General features: G+C 47.5%; 1 protein-coding gene across 5 annotated transcripts; it reads left to right on the top strand.

The window, feature by feature from the left end:
• Window positions 1-7,994: 7,994 nt before the first annotated feature.
• On the top strand, window positions 7,995-19,978 carry TFE3 (transcription factor binding to IGHM enhancer 3). Of its 5 annotated transcripts, XM_082609855.1 has the most exons (11): window positions 8,170-8,254; window positions 10,302-10,388; window positions 10,534-10,647; window positions 11,622-11,925; window positions 12,593-12,838; window positions 12,917-13,021; window positions 15,720-15,837; window positions 16,195-16,251; window positions 16,429-16,504; window positions 17,486-17,633; window positions 18,127-19,978. In XM_082609855.1, exons 4-11 carry the CDS (start codon window positions 11,707-11,709, stop codon window positions 18,568-18,570), a joined length of 1,413 nt encoding a protein of 470 aa, XP_082465981.1. In that variant the 5' UTR covers window positions 8,170-8,254; window positions 10,302-10,388; window positions 10,534-10,647; window positions 11,622-11,706; the 3' UTR covers window positions 18,571-19,978. The 5 variants fall into 5 exon arrangements, with proteins under 5 accessions (XP_082465979.1, XP_082465978.1, XP_082465982.1 ...); XM_082609853.1 differs by lacking the exon at window positions 10,302-10,388 and having other exon boundaries at window positions 7,995-8,254; XM_082609856.1 differs by lacking the exon at window positions 10,302-10,388 and having other exon boundaries at window positions 8,142-8,254; window positions 10,476-10,647; window positions 11,687-11,925.
• Window positions 19,979-26,868: the final 6,890 nt, after the last annotated feature.

Below are 26,868 nucleotides of genomic sequence, written 5' to 3'. Positions count from 1 at the left end.
CTCAAGCCCTCCAATGACTTTTTTTTTTTTTTCAGTACGCGGGCCTCTCGCTGTGGCCTCTCCCGTTGAGGAGCACAGGCTCCAGGCGCACAGGCTCAGCGGCCATGGCTCACGGGCCCAGCCGCTCCGCCGCATGTGGGGTCCTCCCGGACCGGGGCATGAACCCATGTCCCCTGCATTGGCAGGCAGACTCTCAACCACTGCGCCACCAGGGAAGCCCCTTCCAATGACTCTTATCCACACCCTAAATCATTCTTCAGTGACTCTAATATATTACAAAGCATCCTCCAACAATCTTTTCTTTTTTTTTTTTTGCAGTTATTACATTTTTCTTTATTGTGGTAAAATATCTATAACATAAAATTTACTGTTTTAACCATTCTTAAGTGTACAGTTCAGTGGCATTAAGTACATTCACATTGTTGTGACAATGATCTTTTCTTAAAACAACTTAATTGAGGTATAATTTGCATATCATAAATGTCACTCATTTTAAGCATGCAATTCAATTCAATTATTTTAGTAAAGTTACCAAAGTGTGCAACAATCACCACAATCCAGTTTTAGAGCATTTTTATAATCCCTATAAGATCCCTCATGCCCAAATACCTTTTTTAATTAATTAATTAATTAATTAATTAATTTGGTTGCATCGGGTCTTAGTTGTGGCACCAAATACATTTACTCTCTGTTCCCATTCCCACTCCCAGGCAACTGCTAATCTACTTTCTGTCTCTATAGATTTGCCTTTTAAATCCAATATGTGGATTGTTGGTATTTGGCTTCTTTCACTTAGCATAATGTTTTTGAGGTTCAGTCATGTTGTATCATGTACCAGCAGTTTGTTCCTTTTATTGCTGAGAATAGTATTCCGTCCAATGATCTTTCACTGCCCCCCAAATCACCCGCTAATAGCTCCTCAACTATAATGCATAAAATCCCTCTGACATCCAGACCTCAAAACAGGCCGCTAAAAAAACCAAAACAACAACAACAAAAAAAAACAGGCCGCTAAACTGCATCCCAGACTGTACCCGCCAGCCTTCAACTATATCCCCAAACAACACTATTGATCCTCAAACTTCCTCACTAAACTACCCAACCAGGTCCTCACCTTCACCCCCAAACCTTCCAACTGACCCTACTTTACCCTCAAACTGTCCTCTAAATCCCAAGAATATCCCCAAAGTGCCCTTTCAGTGATACCCAACGCTAATCCCAAACTACTCTCCAACAATTACAAACCTCGCCCCCCCAAATTTCACTTCCGAGAGCCCCCAACTCTGCTTCTAAATACCCCTTAACTACCTTCCCTTGGTCCCACAGCTACAGCCCCAAACTATACCTCCAAACCACTCTTCAATGACAGCTATAGCTGTCTTAAATTACAGTTGGCCTCGATATCCACTGGTCCCACATCCAGGGATAGGGAGGGCTAACCGTACTATGCTATTTTATATAAGGGACTTGCACATCCTTGGATTTTGGTATTCACACATGGGGGTGTCCTGGAACCAATCTCCCCATGGATTCTAAGGGACATACAACTACACCCACAAAACATCTTCCAATTTTCTCCAACTGTACCACCCAAACCACCCTTCAAGAACCACACCTCCAAACCACCCTCTGGTGACTCCCCCAACCCCACCTCAGTCTTCCCTTTGATGGCTCCAACTGTACCCAAACACTTTCAAACGCCCCAATTATACCCTCAAACTTCCCTCAATCACCTCCAAGCATACCCCTAAGTCCTTCCAACAACCCCAAATCTACCCCTAAGCCATCTGTATTAGCTTCCTGTGGCTGCTGTGATGAATTACCACAAATTTGGTGGTTTAAAACATAAGAAAAAATTTAAAACAACATAAGAAATTTATTCTCTCAGTTCTGGGGGCCAAAAGACCAAAATCAAGGTGTCAGCCAGGTCATGCTCCCTTCAGAGGCTCTAGGGGAGAATCTGCTTGTTGCCTCTTCCTCTTTTGGTGGCTATCAGCATTCTTTGGCTTGTGGTCACATCACTACAATCTCTGCTTGACTGTCACATTGCCTTCTTTTCTGTCAAACCTGCCTCTGCTTTCCTCTTACGAGGACACTATGGTTATGATTAGAGTCACCTGGATAATCCAAGATAATCTCCCCATCTCAAAATTCTTACCTTAATCACATCTACAAACTGCAAAGTCCCTTTTCTTTTTCTTTTCTTCTCTTTCTTCCATCTAAGTTACATTCAAAGGTTCCAGCAATCAGGATGTGCATATCTTTGGTGGTGGCATCATTCAGCCTACAACAGTACACCATTTGGTCTCCAAAGATGCACATCCACTCTATGTGAAAAACACATGTACCTTATCCCAATACTCCCAAAATTTCAACCCATTACAGCATCAACTCAAGTTCAAAATCTGACTTTAATATCATCAGCTCAGAAGTTTCAAATCTCATTATCTAAATAATCTAAATCAGGTATGAGTGAGCCTCTGGGTATGATCCACCCTGAGTCAAAATTCCTCTCCATCTCTGGACTTGTGGAACTAGAAAACAAGTTATCTGTTCCCAAAACACAGTGGTGGGACAGGCATAGGATGCGAGTTATAGACATTCCTATTCCAAAAGGGAGAAAACGGAAGGAAAAAAAGGTGTCACTGGTCCCAGGAAATGGTGAAATCCAGCAGGGCAAGTTTCATTCAGTTTCAAGGCCTGGGAATAATAAATCCTCTGCGGCTTGATGCTCTACCTCTGGGCTCAAGGCTGTGTCCTCAGAGTCATTCTTTCTTTCCCTTGAAGGGTAGCACATGTTTGCTGCTGAGTAGTTTTAGCCTGTATCCTTCCAGTAAAATTTTGGGAGTCCAAAATCCTTCCTTCATTTCATCGTGTCTCTGTTTGTTTGTTTTTTTTCAAGCCAATCAGGCAGTGTTTCCGTTAGTATAACATTCTGAAAAATCTTTTGGATCTCCCATGGAAGGCACAAGGATTCACATCATTAGACAAGAGGGTCCTCCTCAAATTTTTCATGGATAATCCCATCTCTATTCCTGACTTCTACTGAGATGGTTGAGAGGATCCATGAGTCACACACAAAATCTCTTTAGCACTAGCAAAAGGCTGTCCAGCCACACCCTTGGCTTTCTCTCCAGAGCATACTTTCCTGACAGTGAATCTCCTAAATTTTATGTCTTTTACAATCTGGACAGCCTGAGAATTTTCCAAATCATCAAATCTTGGATCCATTTTGCTTAACAGTTCTTCCCTCAATTTATCTCTTTCCTTTCACATTTTACTATAAGCAGCAAGAAGAAACCAGGCAGTACCTCAAAATTTTCGTTGGAAACCTCCTCAGCTACAAGCTCACTCCTCCTCACTTACAAGCTCTGCTTTCCACACAACTGTAGGACACAATTCAGCTAAGTTTTCTGCCTTATATAATAAGGATTTTCTTTTTCCAGTTTCCAATAACATGTTCCTCATTTCCTTGAGCCCTGTTAACAGCAGCACCTGTAACATTAATATTTCTACCAATATTCTGTTTATGATGATATACGTATTCCCTGAGACAATGTATGCTTTCTCTACTGTGCTCATTTACTTCTGAGCCTTCACCAGCAGTGCTTTTAACATTCATATTTCTACTAGCAGTTTATTCAAGGCAACCTAGGCTTTTTCTATCATGTGCCTCAAAATTCTTCCAGCCTCTACCCACTATCCAATTCCAAAGCCACTTCAATTTTTTTAGGTATTTGTTGCAACACGTTATGGAATTAATTGTGTTCAACACCCCCCAATTATTTGTTGAAGCCCTAACCCCCCAATATGATTGTATTTGGAAATAGGGCTTTTAAGCAGATGATTAAGGTTAAATGGGGTCATAAGGGTGGAGCCCTTATCCAATAGGAATGGTGTCATTATGAGAAGAGGAAGAGACACCAGGAGTGCACACGCACAAAGGAAAGACCACGTGAGGACACAGAAAATATCAGTCATCTGCAAGTCAGGAAGACTGCTCTCATCAGAAATCAACCCAGATGGCCCCTTGATCTCGGACTTCTAGCCTCCAGAACTGTGAGAAAATAAATTTCTGTTGTTTAATACCACAGTCTGTGGTATTCTGTTATGACAGCCCAAGCCGACTAAGACACAGCAGCATCACATATCCAGGTACCAAAATCTATATTAGTTTCCTGTGGCTGCTGTAACTAATTACCACAAATTTGGTGGATTAAAAATATAAGAAATCTATGGGACTTCCCTGGTGGTCCAGTGGTTAAGACTCCACACTTTCAATGCAGGGGGAGTGCATTCGATCCCTGGCCAGGGAACTAAGATCCCACATGCTGCGTGGCATGGCCAAAAATTAAAAAAAAAAAAAGAAATCTACTCTTTCATGGTTCTGGGGGCCAGAAGTCCAAAATCAATTCCACTGGACAAAATCAAGGAGTCAGCAGGGCCATACTCTCCCTGGAGACTCTAGGGGAGAATCTGTTGTCTCTTCCAGCTTCTGGTGGCTGCTGGCATTCCTTGGCTTGTGGCCATATCACTACAATCTCTGCTTCTGTGGTCACAATGCCTTCTCCTTTATGGTTTGTCAAATCTGTCTCTCTTCTTTCTTCTTATAAGGGCTTACAATTAGGGGTTACAATTAGGTTCCATTCAGATAATCCAGGATAATCTCTCTACCTGAAAATCCTTAATTTAATCACATCTGCAAACCTTTTTTTTTGACATATAAGGTAACATTTACAGGTTCCAGGGATTAGGACATGGATATCTTTGGGGGGGGCCATTAGGCTAACACACTATCCTATGACAGTTAACAGTTCTATTAACAACTCCTTAAACTACAAAAGACCACGCACTAACCTTCCATAGTCCCTCCAACTGCATCTCAAACCATCTTCCAACTCCCCGGAGAGTATTCCCAATTTACCCTCCAATAGCTGCCACCTGCACTCTTAAACTGTCCTCTAGCAGCCCCATTCCTCCTGAATACGTGGTCCTTTAGTTGTGTGCCAACTGTCCTGTAATAGATCCCAACCTCACCCCAAACCACCCTCAATCACCCCTCACATCTCTCTATAAACATCCCCAATTTCACCATCCAACTGCCCTCTCTTCTCCCTACATATCTCCCATTCACCCCGCCCCTCAGTTGCATTGCAATGAAACCCCAGCTTCCAGAGAGAGAGAGAGACAGAGACAGAGACAGAGACAGAGAGCACGCAGCAATGAAGACCTAATGCAGCCCAAAATAAATAAATAAAATAAATAAATAAATGGGAAAAAAGATGGCAGCCTTGGGCTTCCCTGGTGGCGCAGTGGTTGAGAGTCCGCCTGCAGATACAGGGGACCCGGGTTCGTGCCCCGGTCCGGGAAGATTCCACATGCCGCGGAGCCACTGGGCCCGTGAGCCATGGCCGCTGAGGCTGTGCGTCCGGAGCCTGTGCTCTGCAACGGGAGAGGCCACAACAGTGAGAGGCTTGCGTACCGCAAAATGGCAGCCTCATTCAAACTAAGAAAAATACAAAAAATTTTTTTAAAAGAAGTGTGCTTGGGGCCTCCCTGGTGGTGCAGTGGTTGAGAGTCCGCCTGCCGATGCAGGGGATACGGGTTCGTGCCCCGGTCTGGGAGGATCCCACATGCCGCGGAGTGGCTGGGCCCGTGAGCCATGGCCGCTGGGCCTGCGCGTCCAGAGCCTGTGCTCCGCAACGGGAGAGGCCACAACAGTGAGAGGCCCGCATACCGCAAAAAGAAAAAAAAAAAAAAAAAAAAAAAGAAGTGTGCTTGGGTTCCAATCCCAGGTTCTATAAACTGGTGTGACCTAGGGCAAGTGACTTAACTTTGCTGTACCTTGGTTTCCTAATCTGTAGGTTGGGAAAATAAATGGAACCCTCCTCAGAGGTCTGTTGTGAGGATTAAAATGAATGAATACAGATAAAGTGCCACGAATGACCGATAAATGTTACTTATTGTTAGTTTTCTTTATAGCTTTCACTTTTTTGTATCCTGTTCAAGAAGGCCTTGTTTGTTGCCAAAGACTTAAAGATAGTCTCCAAACATATCTTGTTCTGATATTTTTTATAGGTTCTTTTTTAATGGTTAGGTCTTTAGCCAATCTGGAATTAATTTTTCTGAATTGAGTAAATTAGGAATCTAATCCCTCCCCCCAAAAGACAGTCATTTCTCCCCAAACTATTTTAGTAAATAGTCCATCTCTCTCCCAGTGACTTGAAATATCACTTTTGTCATTTATGAATTCCCACAGTACCTAGGTCGATTTTTGGATTTTTTTTCTGTACCATTGATCTAGTTTTCTATTCCTACTCCCATATCACAATGTTTCTTTTTATGTTTGTATTTCCCTGTGCTTATTTTATTTTATTATTTTTGGCTGTGCAGCACGCGGGATCTTAGTTCCCCGACCAGAGATCCACCCGCTCCCCCTGCAGTGGAAGTGCGGAGTCCTAACCACTGGACCTCCAGGGAAGTACCACAATGTTTTAATAACTAGAGCTTTGTCAGATATTTTGAATCTGGTAAGATGACACCCTCCTCTTTCTTTTTCTTTTATAAAATTAGATATTCTCGTGTATTTAAGGCACTGTAGGAATTTTAACATCAGGTCTACAAGTTCCATTTTGCAGTTTTTATTGGTAATGTATTGATTTTTTAAAGATTAATTTGGGGAAGAATTGTCTTTATTATGTGGGTAATGTTTGTGTGTGAGCATGTGGGGATGTGCGTGTTTACCAAGCCAACTTGGGAAATAAGGGTGCCAATACAGGAAGGTGCAAGACAAATGGGCGCTCAGAGAAGTTCCCAGTGGTCCAACTGATGGGCATGGTCTCGGGATGTTGGGAGGGATAAAGGGAAGGTTGTAGGTCTGGGTATTTTGTGAGCTGACTGTGCAGCTGAAGGTATGGGTGGGACCCTCTGCTGTGTGCAAGCCGGCTTGCATGTATCTAGCACACAGAGGAGCTCAATAAATGTTTGTTAAATCAGTGCACAAATGAGTGAATCAATTTTTGGAGAGATTATTGTATGCCAAACAACCTGCTAGCACTATTCAAAAATTACCTCCAATCCTCATAACAACCCTGTCAAACAGGTATTATGACCCCCATTTGACAGGCCAGTAAAGCTGAGGCTCAGAGAGGGGAAGTCCCTTGCCCATATTCAAACCTTGGTCTTTATAATTCCAGAAGTCAACCACAGAAGGGGCCAGATCTAATCTCCATCCTTCCACTCATTCATCCATCTGCCAAGGATTCACTAAACACCTACAGTGCAGCGCAATGACCTAGTACAACAACCGCTCTAAATGACATAGAGTAGGCGGACCGCTTCCAGGAAGACCAGCTGGGCGGCTGGACTGTAGGTACTGAAAGGGTGAGGTTTCTGGTGCGCACCTTCCGGGAATGTAGCTGCCTAGGCCTCAAGGCTATGGCTTTGGCTGAGGAGGCACCGCTAGATCAAGGTTGGAGCGCGGTTTAGGGAGTGGATACTATGAATATTGGCCCATAGAGGGCGCGTTTCCGCAGCTAGAAGCGTGTCCTGGAGATCCTCCGCGCGCAGACTGGCCATCAGGACGCAGGCGCAGAGGACCCAAGGAGCGGCTTAATATCTTGCGGAGGGATAATTTCAGAAGAGGAGGCGTGGTTCAATCTAATTACCTCTCATTGATTTGCCTCTGTCTCTGAGGGCGTGGCCTCGGTGCCCCCTTCTCGGAATAAGGGCCTGCGGAATCTAGTTCTCTCTCGGCTTCGGAGGCGTAGCTTAGGGCGGGCCCTTGAGCCACCCCTCAACGATTGGCCACCTCACCCAGAGGGCGTGGCCCAGAGAGCTGTCTATCCTCAGTGTGGTCACTTCCTGTGGAGTTTCCCCAGCCCAGGGAGGAGGGGGAAGAGGACGAGGGGGAGGAGGGCGGTCGTCCGGGGTTAGGTTGGGGGGGGGTGTTGGTCCGTTCTGGGCGGGGGATGACTCACAGCCCAGCCCATCTCCCCGACGCCGCCCGCCCACGCAGAGCTCGCTCCATGGCTTAGCGGAGGAGGCGGTGGCGAGCGGGGGAGGGGGACTCTTATTTTGTTAGGGGGACCGGGCCGAGGCCCGACCGGCCTGGCAGGGCTCGCCCGGGGCCGGGCGTCATGTCTCATGCGGCCGAGCCAGCTCGGGACGGCGTAGAGGCCAGCGCGGAGGGCCCTCGAGCCGTGTTCGTGCTGTTGGAGGAGCGCAGGCCGGCCGACTCGGCCCAGCTGCTCAGGTGCGGGACCGCCTGGGACCGGTAGTGCTAACTGGGGTTCCCGGGGGCCTGATCTGGGGGCAGCGGGGGCCCAGGACTGTGATTGGAGGCCCTCGGCCTAGTCTTGGAAGACGTATGGGCGCCTGACTTGGGGGGGCACCTAAGGAATCTGGCGGTGGCTTGCTTGGACTGAGGCTTCAAGGAGTCGTGGAAGTGCAGTAAGGGAGGCCTAGTTCAGATTTGGCGGGGGCCCTTGACTGGGTCTCGAGGGGCTGATTCTGTTGTGTCCAAAAACTAGTCTAGGGTAGCTGAACTTCAGGGACTGAGACTCTGACTAGAGGCTGAATTTGGGGTCTTTGAGTCAGATATGAGGGGAATGAATTTGAGGGGGCACTCTGTAGGTGAGGCACTGATTTTTAAGGGACTTTTTCCCTCAGAGAAGGCGTCCTGGGAGATAGAGGTGCTGTCTTGGGAGCTTGGTGACTCCCAGCGGCTGGTTGCTGGAGGCTGTGTTTGGGGATAAAATGACTCTGGAGGGATTTGGGGGTATCTCGGATATACTGCGTGGGACCAGCCTTGTGAGTGTGTGTGAGTGAACAAGAAAAGCAACATTCATCAAGACTTGATCAGAATAAGCCCTTCACCTGCCCACCCATCCAGCCGGGTAGTGGAAAAGCCCTCTTCCCACACCCCATAGGGGCTTGAATGGGAAACAGTCAGACAGACAGGCAATGGAGATGGTGCCACCTCTTAGCCCGGAGAAGGCCTCAGACCTTATTTGGGAACCCAGAGGAGGGTCTTGTTCCTGTTGCCACCTGCCCTAGCCTCTCAGCCAGCTCTTTTCACCCCCTACACACACACAGACACAGAGGTTTTTTTTTTTTTTTTAATCTCACCTTCCCAGTCTGTCTCTCAGGCCCTGGAGGCAATCTTGAATCTGACCCTAGAGCTGGAATGAGCACCAATTGCACCATCCCTGCCTGGGTGGGTCCTCTATGACCTCTTAGCCTCACTTCCATCAGCGGGCCTGGAAGCCCCAGCCCTCTCTGTCCATACCCTGCCCATTCCAGTGCCCACCTCTTCCAACTTCTGTGCAATGGAAGTGTGAGCATGGGAGGGGGCTTTGCCTACTTTCTGCCTGGGATTGTGCTGAGCTCAGCGGCTCCCCAGCTTCCTCTTCCCGACTTCCTGGGGTGGTTTTAGGGCCCCGTCTGTGAGTGAGGAAAGGGAGGAAGACAGATTCTTGGGGAGGGGCAAGTCACCGACAATCTCAGGATTCTAAATCTTTGACTGAATTCAAGGATGCATACCTATCTGCCTGCATGTTAATGTCCCCTACACACTAGGGTCTTGCAGCCAGCATGGAGGGTTAAGCAGGAGCCTTTCAATATATGAATTTACCATCTCCTGATGCCTTTATAGCAACCTAGGTCATCACAGTAGTGGCGATAGTTGAAAGGGACGGGTGTACATGGCTTCTTAGTTTGTGTGTCAGTGGGTGTTGGTATTGGAGGTGTGTTTGTGTTTTGATCTATCGAAAAAACTGGAGAGTGCTGGGCAAGCTCCTCTAACCAAGAAAAGAATGTTCCTATAAAGCAGATCATCCACCCAAATTCTCCCTCTTGTCAATCCAGACTGTTGGACTGAGGGGAGCCTTTGTTATTTCCATCTTGTTTTTGGATGCGTGTTCGCATCCCACAAACTCTGGCTGGGGCAGGGTTGGTGTCCGGGAGCTCTTTTGGGAAGTAGTGGATCCTTCAGTAAAGTGAATCAGCTACCCCAGTTCTCTTTGTGATGCATTCAGTTTGTGTTACAATGGACTGTTCTGCCGAGGGAAGCCCCTACCGTGCAGTATGCCTGTGGACCTATGTGGGCTCACATTCAGCAGCCAGGAAAACAATGGGGGGTGTGGGGGCTGGGAGAACTCTGAATGCAAAGTCAGGGATCCCACAAAGTGAATTGTCATTCCTCAATTCTTCGTTTCTGTTCTTCTGAAACCCAGGTTGTACACCCAGGTGACTGTTAGATCGAGGATCTGGGGTTCAGGCTTATTATTTTTAATCTTAAGGAACTATGGGTAACACGGAGCAAAAGAGAGTGGAGAGGGGAGAAGACATGGGAATTCATGGTGGTGGTTTCAGCAAAGTGGCCGAATGTGAGTGATACCCTCTATTCTCCTCTCTCCTGGTGTATGCTTCTCTTCCCTTCTTTTCTCTTCTGTCTCTGTCTCTGTCTCTCTCAGGGGAATGACGTCTCCATACAATCACTGACCATCACCCCTGCCTTCCCCCCACCCTCAGCCTGAACTCTTTGCTTCCGGAATCCGGGATTGTTGCTGACATCGAATTAGAAAACGTCCTTGATCCTGACAGCTTCTACGAGCTCAAAAGCCAACCCCTATCGCTACGCTCAAGGTATGTCTCCTCTCTCTGACTCCCCTCCCGATTCCTCAGGCCCCTCCATCCCCTGTTGATGGGCAGAGGCCCTCAGTGCCAGCCCAGCCCATTCTCTCACCAGCCTGAATTTTTCAGATAGTAAAATTAAGAGCCAGAAAGAGCATGTGGAAAGCAGGAGGCCAAGCTAGGATTCTAGTATCTCAGACAAAATCTCCCCTGCTTCCTCCCCCACCTGCACATCCATTCATAGACAAAAATTGCAGCGTGCCTGGAGTTCCCAGACACAGGGCGTGGCCTGCTCAAGCCCAGCCCCCAAGTAGGCAGAGCCGTTCCCATAACCCCTGGTCACCCTCCCCTCAACTCAACAAATTCACCCACTCCCAGCCCTTGAAGAACCCCTGCTGGTCTCTTCTTTCCCCCAAGCTTGAAAGTCTAAATGTGCTGAGTCATGGGCCTGGGCTCTAAGAGAGGGGAGGGGACCTGGAAGAGGGGCAGGAAGAGAGGATTGTGAAATCTCTGAGATTTTCAAGACTGACTAGCTCCTGGGACCAGAGGCCCAGGCAGGGGAGGAAGAAGGGCCTGCGGTTGCCCATATAGCCTGATGCCCACCCCCAGGAGCTCAGGGAGCATCTCCAGCCCCGAATTGAGCTTAATGAGCCCTCTGTGTCCGTATCTACTCCCACAACCTCAATCCTGTTTCCTTCTGCTCTCCTTTAAATAGCTCGCAGAGCTGAACAATGGTGTCTCCGCTTGATATGTGAACAGGCCCAAATCCTGTCTTCACCATAAGGACTGAGGGCTAAAGTTCCCCCAGCAGACTGTGACCCCTGAGGGTTGTGACCAGGTCTGGTTCCTTTATCTCCCCTCCACATTGTGGCTTCTGAAGGCAGAGAACAGGCCAGGTTCCTACGTCTGCTCCATCGCACTGTGACTCCTTAGGCTTGGGCCGAGACTTTTAGCTTACCTCTGGCCCCGTATTTCCCATTCCACAGCCTCCCAATATCACTGCAGGCCACACCAGCCACCCCAGCTACACTCTCTGCATCATCTTCTGCAGGGGGCTCCAGGACCCCTGCCATGTCGTCATCTTCTTCATCGCGGGTCTTGCTGCGGCAGCAGCTAATGCGGGCCCAGGCCCAGGAGCAGGAGAGGCGTGAGCGTCGGGAACAGGCTGCAGCCTCTCCCTTCCCTAATCCTGCACCTGCCTCTCCTGCCATCTCTGTGGTCGGCGTCTCTGCTGGGGGCCACACATTGGGTCGTCCTCCCCCTGCTCAGGTGCCCAGGGAGGTGCTCAAGGTAAGGTGACATCCAGAGGCCCTGGGAGGGGCTCCTGGTGACTGAGGATTGGTCCTGGTGGCTTCGGGACGAGGTCCTAGGGGCTCTAAGGAAGGTCTCAGGTACTGTTAAAAGGGGGCTGTGTTAGTATCCCATTGTGTTTAGGGTTTCCAAGGCGTTCTTGTGGAGTTGTGAGGGGTTCTTGGGGGCCATAGGATGTCTTGGTGGATCATGGAGGCTCATGAGTGCCCTGAGTGGGCCCTGGAGTCTGTGAAGTGGCTTTGTAGGAAGCACTTCACATATGGTTATGCATCAGGAATTCTTTGGCCATTGGAGTGTCTTGGGAAGCCATGTATAGTTCCCACGTCTGTTAGGTGGGGTCACAGGCTTTGAGGGGGGCCTCTTGGGGACTGTGACAGGGTGCTCCAGAAACTGTGAAGGATTCTGCCACCCATGGGTAGGTAGATCTTGAGGGCTGTGAAGGATCTCTGAGAAGGGGAGTTTGGGTCCTAGGGGAGACTTTAATCAGTATTTGGGGGCGGGAGAGGGTTCTCAGATTCTGGGCCTGGTTTGCCATCCTGAGCCTAGGAACAGATGACTTCTGAGGGGCAAGCTGGGGCTCAGAGTCACCCCTCTGAGCCCTGTTCTACCTTGTTCCCTCCCATCCTGTCTCCCCCACATTCCACAGGTACAGACCCATCTGGAGAACCCGACGCGCTACCACCTGCAGCAGGCGCGCCGGCAGCAGGTGAAGCAGTACCTGTCCACCACACTTGGGCCCAAGCTGGCGTCCCAGGCCCTCACCCCACCACCGGGGGCTGCTAGTGCCCAGCCGCTTCCTGCCCCTGAGGCTGCCCATGCTACTGGCCCCACTGGCAGTGCTCCCAACAGCCCCATGGCACTGCTCACCATCGGGTCTAGCTCAGAGAAGGAGGTGAGTGGCTGCAGACGACCCTCCCATGCTCCCCCTGCCCCAACTTCTTCTAAGGCTCTTCCATATTTCTTCTCCCAGATTGATGATGTCATCGATGAGATCATCAGCCTGGAGTCCAGTTACAACGATGAGATGCTCAGCTATCTGCCCGGAGGCACCACGGGGCTGCAGCTCCCCAGCACGGTGAGGCCCTGAGATGGGAGGTTGGTCTAAAAATTAGCGCATCCCTCTATCACTGAGGGATATCTTATATACACCCGGCCTAGCTGTGTACATAAGAGACTGTCACCTTGGATTGTACTGAGATAGAGATAGAGGCTGTATGTTGAGAATGGGGCACACCAATGCCCTGGGGCCATGTTGCACTGCATGGAGAGGTGAACCTTGTAGATTTTGATATCTACACGGTGGGGACTTCATGGAGCTATTAGGGCATACCGAAGCACTCAGGCTTCACTGTGGGAGGGACCAAGAGGTGGGACTCTTGTAGCATTTTGTTTGTTTGTTTGTTTTGAGTGTAAGACAGGTTTTTTTTATTAAGTTTTCCTAGACTTGTCTCATGTTTACTGAATGTTTTGATTTGTGTAAGAAAATAACCTGGAGCTTTTTTTTTTTTTTTTTTTTTTTTTTTTTTTTTTTTTTTTTTTTTGGTACACGGGCCTCTCACCGTTGTGGCCTCACCCATCGCGGAGCACAGGCTCCAGACGCGCAGGCTCAGCGGCCACGGCTCACAGGCCCAGCCGCCCCACGGCACGTGGGGTCCTCCCGGACCGGGGCACGAACCCGCGTCCCCTGCATCGGCAGGCGGACCCCCCAACCACTGCGCCACCAGGGAAGCCCTAACCTGGAGCTTTAACAAACCAATTTGGACAATGCAACCTGGATAAATGCTTGTCCGCACACAAGTCATCGATTGCCATTCTCTGGCCTGGCCTCCATGTAAATCCAATTGGTCTTAAAGTCTATCTAAACAGAGAGCAAGCAGACCACATCATCTTATTTCTAGTTTAAACTTTAAACCTCAAATTAACCCCCATCCCAAGACCCACACCCTCCCCCACACACAAAAGAAAATTTTTAGAAGAAATGGCCATTAAGAACTGAGTCAGTTGCATAAGAATTGGCTTAATCCTGCAGCCAGCACTCCAGAGTAGCTCTTGGCTTCACAACAGGCCAGCTGGAACTCTTGAAGCAGGACAGGTAGAGAATGGATAGAGGATGCTCTAAGAACAGGGCCAAGTCCTGGTGCTGCGAGGCTTCCACACATGCTTACACTCCAACATAAATACACTTCCACCTTCCTCCCCTAAGTGATGTTTCTCTATAGCACTTTAGAGCTTGTAACTCTCTAAATTTTTTAGTGCAGAGATGGACAGAAACTTATTCTAAACATGCAAGGTATTATCTTATTTCTAACAACATAGGCCAAAATTAACAGAGAAGCTCTTTGTTATACAGATTATCTTGTAGCGTTTTTTTTTGTTTGTTTGTTTGCGGTACGCGGGCCTCCCACTGTTGTGTTCTCTCCTGTTGTGGAGCACAGGCTCCGGCCGCGCAGGCTCCGGCCGCGCAGGCTCCGGCCATGCAGGCTCAGCGGCCATGGCTCACTGGCCCAGCCACTCCGCGGCATGTGGGATCTTCCCAGACCGGGGCACGAACCCGTGTTCCCTGCATCGGCAGGCGGACTCTCAATCACTGTGCCACCAGGGAAGCCCTCCTGTAGCGTTTTGAGTGTACCAGGACATTCAGGTCATGAAGACACACCCAGACCATGAAGTGATTGGAACATAATATGCCAAAGGCGTCCAGATTTGATGTGGTTGGACCTTGAAGTGACTAGAACATACCACATCTCTTAAAGTGAACTGTGCCGAGAGGCTGGGTCCTTGTAAAGACTGGATAAAACTTTCTAGAGCAGGAGATGCACCAATGAATTTTAACATTCTGGTTCTGAACATTCCAGGAGTCTCATAACTAGTTTTGGGACATACCAAGTGCCTATAGCTCTACTTCTTTCCAACTTATCAAGAGGATAGAAGCACATGTAAAAATGGTACCAATTTATCAGAATTTTTCATTGATTTGGGCACAGCTAGAGATTGGATGGATCCAGCAGTCTAGTGGGGGTTTCAAGAGATGAAAACTCATCAAGAGGTGGGACTAATTACTTATGGATTAGTTCTTTGCCCTAGGGTGTATCCAGGAGAGTGTGAAGGAGAAAAAAAAAACAAACTAGGCTGACATAAAAACAGTGCTTGTTGAGTAGCTGGACAAGAAATCCTGAGAGATCAGAATGTGCAAGAGGGTGCCAGATCAGAACCTCGGTGCATGGCAGCCGGAGACTGTATGCAACGCAGTCACAGCAAAAGACTGGAGATTGGGCTGGAACTCTCCAAAAGGCCAGATTTTGGGTGGAATGTTACCATGACAATTTCCCAAGGTCTGAGAAGACTGAGTTGGAGTGTTCCAAGAATGCTGAGTTGGAATGTAGCTCTAGGAGGGGCTGAAATGTTGCACTGGAGCTGATAAAGACCTGAGAAGGGTGGTTTTCTGGCACTTCTTAGAGCCAGTGTGGAGGTTTGGGAGAGGGGCTTCAGAAGTCACTGGGGGATTCAAGGGGCTGTGGGGACACTATGAGCAGGCCAGGCAGGCTCCAGTCCCCCAGCAAAGCAGGGTAGGTCCCCGTGACCCTGTCTTCCCTGTTGAGTGGCTGTGTGAAATTCCCTTGAAGGAGAAGGAAGGGTTCCCATGCTGAGCCAGCCAATCCTTGCATGAGGGGGCCCATCTTTGGGGTGTGTGGAGGGTCAGGAACCTGGTCGAAGAAGGGGCCGAGCCCGGGGTCTGTTTCCAACCATCATTTTTCCGCTCTCCCTGCCTGCAGCTGCCTGTGTCAGGGAATCTGCTTGATGTGTACAGTAGTCAGGGCGTGGCCACACCAGCCATCACTGTCAGCAACTCCTGTCCAGCTGAGCTGCCGAATATCAAACGGGAGATCTCTGGTAAGGGCCAGGGTCTTGGCCCCGTGCAATTATCATATACCCCAGGGTGAGCCCCATATCTACCACGTCTGGGGATCAGGCCTGATTCTAAGGGAAGAGGGTTTAAACAGACAGAAATGGGGGCTGTTTGCCATCTTTGTCCATATGGCCCGTGGTCCTGCTTTCACTCCACTCCCTCTCCTCTTGGGTTTAACAAGTGGCCTGTCACCATGGCTTCTTTAAAAATTGTAAAAATGGTGGCACTTCCCTTGCCTGCGCCCACCAAAGCCTACCCCAGCGACTGCACATGCTGCCTACCGTCGTCTGTCATCTTTCTCAGACCCAGAGGCCCTGACCACCTCCCGCACTCTCTTCCAGAGACAGAGGCCAAGGCCCTTTTGAAGGAACGGCAGAAGAAAGACAATCACAACCTGAGTGAGTGAGAGCGCGGGCTCCTGCCCACGTGCTGTGCAGCCCTGCCTCACTCTGCCCCCGGCCTTCCTTGGGGGCCTCTCTCTGCAGCAGCCTCCCAATGCCCCAGTTTCTCCTCTTCGCTTCTCAGCCTATTGATGACTCTTTCCCACTTTCTCTTTCTCTCCCCCGCCTTCAAAGTTGAACGTCGCAGGCGATTCAACATTAACGACAGGATCAAGGAGTTGGGCACCCTCATCCCCAAGTCCAGTGACCCGTGAGTCTGGGCCAGGAGCCCCAGGCCGGTGGAAGGTGGGGTGGGGGCCCCACCCCCTGAAAGTCATTCCCGGGTGGGCCTGCCCTAAGTGGGAACCACCCGGGCAGTCCTCCTTTGCCCCTTTCTCACCCAGCTTTCCTCACCCTGAGCAGGGTGGCAGCCCCTCACCGTGTTCCCATCTAAAATTTTAGGTCCATGACACTATGGTCCACGTCATTATGGTCCACGTCGTCTGCCCCCCTGTACGACATAGACAGTTTTCCGCTTATTTAGTACCTCCTTTATTTACTCAAAAAATGTATTGAGCTGCTTCTGCTTTGTGCCAGGTACCATGCTAGGCCCTGAGGATACCAGAGGGAACAAAATGCACAAAAATCCCTGACCTCATGGAACTGATGTTTTAGTGGGGGCAGACAGCAAAGAAGATAAATATGTAAATTCCGATGGTTATGATGAGTGTTGTGGAGAGGAATCAAGAACAGAGGGAAGATGGGATATTGGGGAGGGTCACAGTTTGGGGTGAGGAGGGTGGGGACAGAGCAGGCCTCAACTGATGAGGAAATACTTGAATAAAGAGCCTAAAGAGGTGAGGCAGGAGCCATCTGGGTGTCTGAGGGAAGAGTGTTCAAGGTGGAGGGCAGAGCTGGGCTGGAGGCCCTGAGGTGGGAATGATTTTCCATGTTCTAGGAGCACTGAGAAGCCAGTGTGGCTGCAGTGAGATGAAACAGAGGGGCATGGGTAAGAGGAGCAGTATGGGATCAGGTCAGAGAGGGCTTCCTGGGTTCGGGGTGTGATGGGGCATCATTGGAAGGTTCCAGGCAGGTGGTTTACATCCGAGCATTCAGTACCCTTGATGTCCCTCTGCCTCAAGTTCTAGGCATGTGGTGGGGTGCTCCATCTACCTGGTGCAATCGCCCCCTTCAGCTCCCAAGAGACTCCGTGTGCAGCATTCCCTTCTTTCCTCCCCCTCGGGCCCCACAGGGAGATGCGCTGGAACAAGGGCACCATCCTGAAAGCCTCTGTGGATTACATCCGCAAGTTGCAGAAGGAGCAACAGCGCTCCAAAGACCTGGAGAGCCGGCAGCGATCCCTGGAGCAAGCCAACCGCAGCCTGCAGCTCCGAATTCAGGTCTGGAAGGAGAAGGCGGTGGCAGGGGTGAGGGGGGCTTCCTGGAGGCAGAGGCAGAGGGAGAACAGGCTAGGATTTCTCCTCCTGGCATATTTGGGGGATCCCCGGGCTTCCTGACTCATATGATGATGATGATGATGATGATGATAAGTAGTAATCATAACATTAGCAAGAATAATAATGAATATTGGTTAACGGACACAGTGTTTTATCTTGTGCCATGCACTATGACAAGAGCCTTATCTCCATTTACTAAGTTAATCCTCACAACAATCCTGTGAGACAGGGACCATTATTATACCCACTTTCTAGGTTGGGACTCTGAGGCTCAGAGACGGTAAGCAACTTGCCTGAAGTTACGCAACTAGTGAGTGGCAGAGGCTGAATTCGAACCCAGGCAGCCTACCCTTTTAACTGTTATATCCTCTGCCTCTGAGGGACTCTGAACCCCATCTTATCCCACCCCCACCACCCACCCCCCTACATTTTGCAGGAGCTAGAACTGCAGGCCCAGATCCATGGTCTGCCAGTGCCTCCCACCCCAGGGCTGCTCTCACTGGCCACAACTTCAGCCTCTGACAGTCTCAAGCCAGAGCAGCTGGATGTTGAAGAGGAGGGCAGGCCAGGCACAGCAACATTTCATGCAGCGGGGGGACCTTCCCAGAGTACTCCCCATCAGCAGCCCCCAGCGCCACCCTCAGATGCCCTTCTGGACCTGCACTTTCCCAGCGACCACCTGGGGGATCTGGGGGACCCCTTCCACCTGGGGCTGGAGGACATTCTGATGGAGGAGGAGGAGGGGGTGGTGGGGGGACTATCAGGGGGCGCCCTGTCCCCACTGCGGGCTGCCTCCGATCCCCTGCTTTCTTCAGTATCCCCCGCAGTCTCCAAGGCCAGCAGTCGCCGCAGCAGCTTCAGCATGGAGGAGGAGTCCTGATCAGGCCTCACCCCTCCCCTGGGACTTCCCCACCCAGGAAAGGAGGACATGTCAGGATGAGGCCCCGCCTTTTCTCCCACTTTTCATGAGACTGCCCTGCCCAGGTGTACTGGGGGAAGAGGAGACTGATGAGGCCCCAACCCTATAACCAGGCAAGGAGGAGGAGTCAGATGAGGCCCCACCCCTTCCCCATAGGACAGGCCAATGCAGGTATTTCAGACATGGAGAAGGTAGGGACATCAGGGCCTGTCTCTTGCAGAACGCAGCCTCACCCCTGCCCCATGGGACCCGCCCTTACCCAAGTGAGGGAAGGAGACAGGATGAGGTCAGCCCCTGGCCCCTAGGGACTGTCCTAGCCATGTTTCCTGGGATAAAGAGTGTCAGGATACTGCTCCATTTCCTCTCTTGGAACCAACAGTCTAGTCTATCCTGGCAAGGAAGAGGAGTCAAAATGGAGGTCCCACCTTGGGGGTTTAAGCGCTGCCCCTTCCCCGTGAACCCTGCCCTGCGCAGGCAAGGAACAGAAGTGAGGATGAGAGCCAACTCCTTTGCCTGGGAACTCAGTCCTGGCCTTCTAGCAATGGAGGAGTCAGGCCCCGCCCTTTCCCTATAGGAACAGCCCGGCGCAGGTATTTCAGTTTTCAGTCGTGGAGGAGTCAGTAAGATCAGGCAACTTTGTGGAGATCACAGCCCTCGTCTCTTAGCAACATCCCATCCAATCATTCCACACTGCAGGGAGGAGTGGTACTTAAGCTCCCCCGCCTTAACCTGGGACCATCGTGACTTAACCTAGGAGGGCTCTAAGCCGACCTGGCCCTTGAAGGGGGCAGATCTTGAAATCTTGTGGGTTGACATTCCAGACCTAGATCAGGAGTGAGTGAGAGTTAGACCCCCACACTTGGGCAGAGTTTTACCTCCTTCCTTGAAGGGTAGATTGGGGAGGTGATGGAGATAAGGGGGTACTGGGTCCATGTTCCCAGAACCAGCACCCCAGTACTCTTTTTCAACATGTAGAGGAATAAGATAAAGGAAGGGGCCTTTCCAGGGAGTTCCCCAGCCCAGGAACAAGTAGAAGCCTGTCTCACCAAGGCAGAGGCTTAGGGGGAGGATTGAAAAAACATATATACCCCCTCTTTATCTGAATTTTTTACTGACCCCCTACTCAGAAGCTAGGTCACCCCCAACCTCTGGCCTCCACCTAGTTCTCCATTTGGAGAAATCTTCCCCATTTCAGAGTTATCAAGAGACACTCCCTGCCCATCCCCATCCCTCCTACCCCATACACCCAAGGTTGTCAGCTTTGGATTGTTGGGGCCGAGCCCCGAGGAGGGTGTACTAAGGGGTCTGTAGGTTTGTGATTAAAATAATAAATGCTAGGCGTGTTTGATGCGCTTTTAACTTTGGCAAAGAGTCTCCTGTCCTTGCTTTTTATCTGTGCAATGAGCATGGCTCATGATGTTCTTGGAAGAAACAGATTTGAGTGGGATGGGTACAAGAATTTAGATACAGGGGCTGGAGAAAACAATGTACAAACAAACGCAATCAGTCCTTAACTATCTGCTAGGCAGCCTCCTAACTGTTGCAAGCGTTTTACCCAATTTATTATTCTAAGGAATATTCATCAAGAAAGTACTGATTCTTACTCCTATTTCACGTTTGAAGAAACACGAATAGAACAGTGTTTAAGTAACTATCTGACGATATACAGCTGGTAAATGGATGAAGCGCTAAATGGTAAAGTGAGGTAAGTGAGGGCTCTGGTTTGAACAATGTCATTGAGGACAGACGGGCCAATGAAGATTTTCTTGCAAGTTCACTTTTGAAGCTGATAAGGAAGTATATGAGGATATCTCCAGGCAGACAGTAGAGGTATTCCAGATGGTGGAAATGGCAAAGACAAAAACCGTAAAGGTAGGGGAACAAGCAAACAACTCGGTTTTGGAACAGGTGTTGACATTTGTGGGGAATTTAAATGGAAGTGAAGGGACACAAGTATCTTAGGCTGGGGAAAAAATATTCCTGGAATTTCTCAACCGAACTGACTCCCAGGACAGGTATCAGGCCTGGTCCTGTGTCACCCCCATCAGGCTGTGACCACCACACTTGGTGCCTGCCCATTTCTAGCCTAACATACTGTGAGCCCTAGGGCCTGGTTGCTGAACCTCTACCACCAGACTGGTGGCTCCCTGATAGCTTTATTTTTTTTCTCCTCAAATTGGCTATATTCTCTTTATTTTACAAAGATAACATGTAATACCCAGAAGTGGGTTTTTTTTTAACTTTGTATTCTGAAATAATTTTAGATTTACAGAAGTGTGGCAAAGACAGTAGAGAGAGTTCTCATACCTGTTATCCAGCTCCCCCTAATGTTAACAGCTTGAATAACCATGGCACATTTATTAAGGCTAAGAAAATCACATTGGCACAGTACTAGGAACTCCAGACTTTATTTGGATTTCACTGGTGTTTCCACGAATGTCTTTTTTCTGTTCTAGGATCCAAATAAGGATACTCTTGTTTGTTATCTCTTTCTGTGTAACAAATTACCACAATCTTAGTGGCTAAAAACTCATGCATTCATTATCTCCCAATTTTTGCAGGTCAGGCAGCCAGGCTGGCTTAGCTGGCTCCTCTACTCCAGTGGCTCTCAAGAAGGTACAATCAGGGGAGGTGTGGGCAGGGCTGAGGACTCATCTGAAAGCCGGACTGGGGAAGAATCTGCTCCACACTTGCACTCACATGCAACTGTTTGGGGCAGTTCTCAGTTCTCTGCAGCCTGTTAAACAGAGGGCCTCAGTTCCTTGCTGGCTGTCAGCTGGAGGTGCACTCAGTCCTTACCATGTGTGCCTTTCCTTCCATGAGGCAGCTCACAGCATATGTACTTTGCTTCATCAAAGTCAGCAATAGAAGAGTCTGCTAGCAAAACAGAAGTTACTATCTCTTGTAATCTAATCATGGAAGTGACATACCCTCACCATTGAGGCATTCTGTTGGTTATAAGCAAGTTACTCATGGCAGAGGATTACACAAGATAATGAATAGCAGTAGGACCACTGGGGGGACATCTTAGAAGCTCCCTACCACATTGGGTTGAGCTGTCATATCTTCTTGGTCTCCTTGGACAGTTTCTGTCTGCCCATTGAGAAGCCTAGACATTGTGCTATTCCAGAAGCAACAAGCACATCTAGTACCCACATCTTGGTTTCTAAATGCCATTCTCCAATGAAAGGAACCAGGGCTCCTTGGAGAAATGGCTGATTTTAAGGCCGGGGAAGGGAAACACATGATGAGCCTGGAGCACTCTGTTTGGTACCAGAAAGTAAGGAAGAACCTAAACAAAAAAAGATGGGAGTGTGTCATAAAGACGCAGGAGCCAACCTGAAAGAACTCCCAATAACCAAATATGGAGCAATTTGAGCAACAAAAAAATAATGATAGTGCTGTATTGTAGTCCAAAAACTAAACATCCATGATTCCATACTTATATATATCAGTGATATAATTGGGTAAGTAAATAAATGCTGGAGATGGGACAACTCTTCCTTGCATTAGAATTCCAAATAATAAATATAGAAGGAATGAGATAAATAGAAAATTACCATTAGAATACCACAGTAATACTGGGGAGTGGATCCACAGCTAAACGCTAAATGTTAAAATTAGTGGGCAGAAGAGATAAACCCACGCACATATGATCACCTTATTTTTGATAAAGGAGGCAAGAATATACAATGGAGAAAAGACAGCCTCTTCAATAAGTGGTGCTGGGAAAACTGGACAGCTACATGTAAAAGAATGAAATTAGAACACTCCCTAACACCATACACAAAAATAAACTCAAAATGGATTAAAGACCTAAGTGTAAGGCCAGACACTATAAACCTCTTAGAGGAAAACATAGGCAGAACGCTCTATGACGTAAATCACAGCAAGATCCTTTCTGACCCACCTCCTAGAGAAATGAAAATAAAAACAAAAATAAACAAATGGGACCTAATGAAACTTAAAAGCTTTTGCACAGCAAAGGAAACCATAAACAAGACAAAAATGCAACCCTCAGAATGGGAGAAAATATTTGCAAATGAAGCAACTGACAAAGGATTAGTCTCCAAAATTTACAAGCAGCTCATACAGCTCAATAACAAAAAAAACAAACAACCCAATCCAAAAATGGGCAGAAAACCTAAACAGACATTTCTCCAAAGAAGATATACAGATTGCCAACAAACACATGAAAGAATGCTCAACATCCTTAATCATTAGAGAAATGCAAATCAAAACTACAATGAGATATCATCTCACACCAGTCAGAATGGCCATCATCAAAAAATCTAGAAACAATAAATGCTGGAGGGGGTGTGGAGAAAAGGGAACACTCTTGCACTGTTGGTGGGGATGTAAATTGATACAGCCACTATGGAGAACAGTATGGAAGTTCCTTAAAAAACTACACATAGAACTACCATACGACCCAGCAATCCCACTACTGGGCATATACCCTGAAAAAACCACAATTCAAAAAGAGTCATGTACCAAAATGTTCATTGCAGCTCTATTTACAATAGGCAGGACGTGGAAGCAACCTAAGTGTCCATCAACAGATTAATGGATAAAGAGGATGTGGCACATATATACAATGGAATATTACTCAGCCATAAAAGAAATGAAATTGAGTTATTTGTAGTGAGGTGGATAGACCTAGAGTCTGTCATACAGAGTGAAGTAAGTCAGAAGGAGAAAAACAAATACCGTATGCTAACACACATATATGGAATCTAAGAAAAAAAATGTCATAAAGAACCTCGGGGTAAGACGGGAATAAAGACACAGACCTACTAGAGCACAGACCTGAGGATATGGGGAGGGGAAAGGGTAAGCTGTGACAAAGTGGGAGAGTGGCATGGACATATATACACTACCAAACGTAAAATAGATAGCTAGTGGGAAGCAGCTGCATAGCACAGGGAGATCAGCTTTGTGACCACCTAGAGGGGTGGGATAGGGAGGGTGGGAGGGAGGGAGACGCAAGAGGAAAGAGATATGAGAACATATGTATATGTATAACTGATTCACTTTGTTATAATGCAGGAACTAACACACCATTGTAAAGCAATTATACTCCAATAAAGATGTTAAAAATTTTTAAAAAAAGGGCTTCCCTGGTGGCGCAGTGGTTGAGGGTCCGCCTGCCGATGCGGGGGGCGCGGGTTCGCGCCCCGGTCCTGGAAGATCCCACGTGCCGTGGAGTGGCTGGGCCCATGGGCCGTGTCCGCTGAGCCTGTGCTTCCGGAGCCTGTGCTCCGCGGCGGGAGAGGCCACAGCAGTGAGAAGCCCGCGTACCGCAAAGACAAACAAACAAAAAAGTAAAAAAATAAAATTAAAAAACCCCATAGATCTTTACAGCACACACACAAAAAACTGCATCTTAATGTATGAAAAAATTTAAAAATCAACCAGGAGGTCAGGGAATCCCAGTATGGAATGGAGGCTGTGACAATATAATCTAACTTTATTATAAACGTATGACATAATGTCGCTGAAGTGCATGGGGAGAAGGTATGCTGATCTAAGTAACCTTGAAAAATGGTATTTTGACTGGAAACTCCAAGGCTAAAGGCAAAGGGAACCATAGAAAAGCACTTAACTCAACTTTGGTAAAGTTGTTTCCCACAGGAGTACAGGTTAACAATTCTGATATTGCTATACATATACACTGGGATCAAACAATTAAGTAAATGGGTGGTGGATGACTGGAGCTGGGTTTCTCACTGTTGGAATGGAAGGCTACAGATGAGCAAGAAGTGGAGGCTAGAATGAGCTATGTGGTACTGGAATATCAGTATGAATTTGTATGTATCTTAAAATATATAGATGGGGACTTCCCTATTGGCACAGTGGTTAAGAATCTGACTGCCAATGCAAGGGACATGGGTCCGAGCCCTGGCCCAGAAAGATCCCACATGCTGCAGAGCAGCTAAGCCTGTGTGCCACAACTACTGAGCCTGCGCTCCAGAGCCTGCAGGCCACAACTACTGAGCCCACGTGCCACAACTACTGAAGCCTGCATGCCTAGAGCCTGTGCTCCGTGACAAGAGAAGCCACCGCGATGAGAAGCCCACACACCGCAACAAAGAGTAGCCCCTGCTCGCAGCAACTAGAGAAAGCCCGCGCGCAGCAATGAAGACCCAACCCAGCCAAAAATAAAAACAAACAAACAAATAAATAAATTTATTTAAAAAAAATAGAGAGATGAATAGATACAGAAATACTTATAGATATATGTGTATACATGGGTTAGCATGCATACATCGATTTTCTAGCTCCTAGGATCATAAACATGGTCAAAAGACAACTGAAAAACTGGGACAATATATATGCAACATATATTGCAATATAGTGTTAATATCTCCAATATACAAAGAACTCTTGAAAATTAAGGGGAAATAAGTCCAAAAAGCCGCTAGAAAAAAATGGGCAAAAGATGTGGGCAACTCACAGATTAAAAAAGGATATTAAAATGGCCTTAAATTATATGAAAAGCGCAATTTCACTCATAATTAGAGAAAAACAAATTAAAACTACACCAAGAGAATGGAGAAACAAATTGTGGTATATCCACAGTATGGAATTCTACTTATCAATAAAAAGGAAAAATACTAGTACACACAACTTGGATGAATCGCAGAAGCATTACGCTGAGTGAAAGATGCCAGACACAAAAGAGTATATATTGTCTAATTCCATTTGTATGAAACCCTACAAAAACACATATAATCTACAGTGACAGAAAGCCAATCAGTGGTTGCCTAAGATGGACTGGAGGGTTGGGATGGGTCACTAAGGAACCTTTTGGGGGTAATGGAAATTTTCCATATATTGATTGTGGTGGTGGTTACAACTTTGTATGTGTTTGTCAAAACTCATTGAATTGTACCCTCAAAGTAGGTAGAGGGGTATACAGATAGAGAATATATCTCAATAAATTTCATACGTTGAAAAAGGAAAAAAAAAAAAAAAGCCCTGGCTGAAACCATTTTCCCACAGCAGGGAGATCGTTTAGTCTGACGAAAATGAAAGGGGTAAAAAAACTACAATGAGATACCATTTCTTTGTTCTGAGATTGGAGAAAATTTAAAAATACAACAACACAGGCTACTGGCTAGTCTGTGGGGAAACAGGCACTCAAACACGTCGATAGTGGGAATGAACTTGGAACAGCCCTTTTGGGAGGGAATTTGGGAGTATCAACTAAATCCAGATATTCACTTTTTGATGCAGCAATCCCAGTTCTATGAATTTACCCTGACGATACACCTTAGATAATAAAAGAAATACTTATATGTACAAGGTTATTCTTTTTGGCATTGTTTATAATTGCAAAATATTGGAAACCACCTACATGGGCAAACATAGAAGAGTGGCTAAATTATGATACATCTACAAAATGGGGTACTACGTACCTGAGACCGAGAGAGAGAGAAAGAAGATATTATCAAATGAAAAATGCAAAGTGTAAAAGAATAGTTATAGGATGCTACCCTTAATGTAGGATAAATAAGATAATATACATGTATGTGTCAGGGCAGAAAAAATTTTCCTTCTACCCTTCTAGGTTCTTTGCTGGTTTAATAATTAAATTGACATAAGACAGATTAAGAGGAGAAAAACTAATTTCGTATGTACAGGACACCCATAAAAATATGAGACCCAAAGGTAGTTAGGCAATTGAAGCTTATATGCCATCCTGAGCTAAGGAATAGAATAGGGGCTTCAAAGGGGTTTCAAATGGGAGGAGGGCAATTCACAGGATGATAAGAAGAGCAGATGTTTGGTAGTCAAATGTTTGCCCTGCCATGTGGGTAAGTCTTTCAGATAAAAAGTTATCTCTGATATAGCTCTCTTTCTGGGCCAGGCCTCTATCTAAGTTCTTCTAAGCAGTTAAAAGAGAGGTAAGATTTTTCTTGAGTGTGCTGGGTCTTGATTGTTTTCAGCTTAAAATAAGCCACACGCCAAAGTGGAACATTTTGTAGACACTTCTTCAAAGAAGACATACAGATGGCCAACAGGTACATGAAAAGATGCTCAATATAGCTAATTATTAGAGAAATGCAAATTAAAGTGGCACGTTTTGGGGTGGCATTTCTGCTCCCCTTCATATGTGTTCATTTGTGCGAAAAGAAACAGAAAAGATAAACCAGAAATTAAATAGATTAGTTACCTCAACAAGGGGGTGGAGGGGAGGGCAAAATGGAATTCAAACGAAAATAAAGGAACCTAACAATATTTCAAATGAATCGT

Source organism: Mesoplodon mirus, assembly GCF_964341445.2.
Source record: "Mesoplodon mirus genome assembly, chromosome: X".
Lineage (NCBI taxonomy): Eukaryota > Metazoa > Chordata > Mammalia > Artiodactyla > Ziphiidae > Mesoplodon > Mesoplodon mirus.
This window is presented reverse-complemented; position numbering and strand designations above follow the sequence as displayed.

What these genes read in the sequence shown, in the direction of transcription:
- TFE3 (XM_082609852.1), top strand. Translation starts at nt 8,139, where the DNA reads ATGTCTCATGCGGCCGAGCCAGCTCGGGACGGCGTAGAGGCCAGCGCG. An exon ending in ATCCCCAAGTCCAGTGACCC is followed by an intron (nt 16,505 to 17,485) that starts GTGAGTCTGGGC and finishes CGGGCCCCACAG; the next exon opens with GGAGATGCGCTGGAACAAGG. An exon ending in GCCTGCAGCTCCGAATTCAG is followed by an intron (nt 17,634 to 18,126) that starts GTCTGGAAGGAG and finishes TACATTTTGCAG; the next exon opens with GAGCTAGAACTGCAGGCCCA.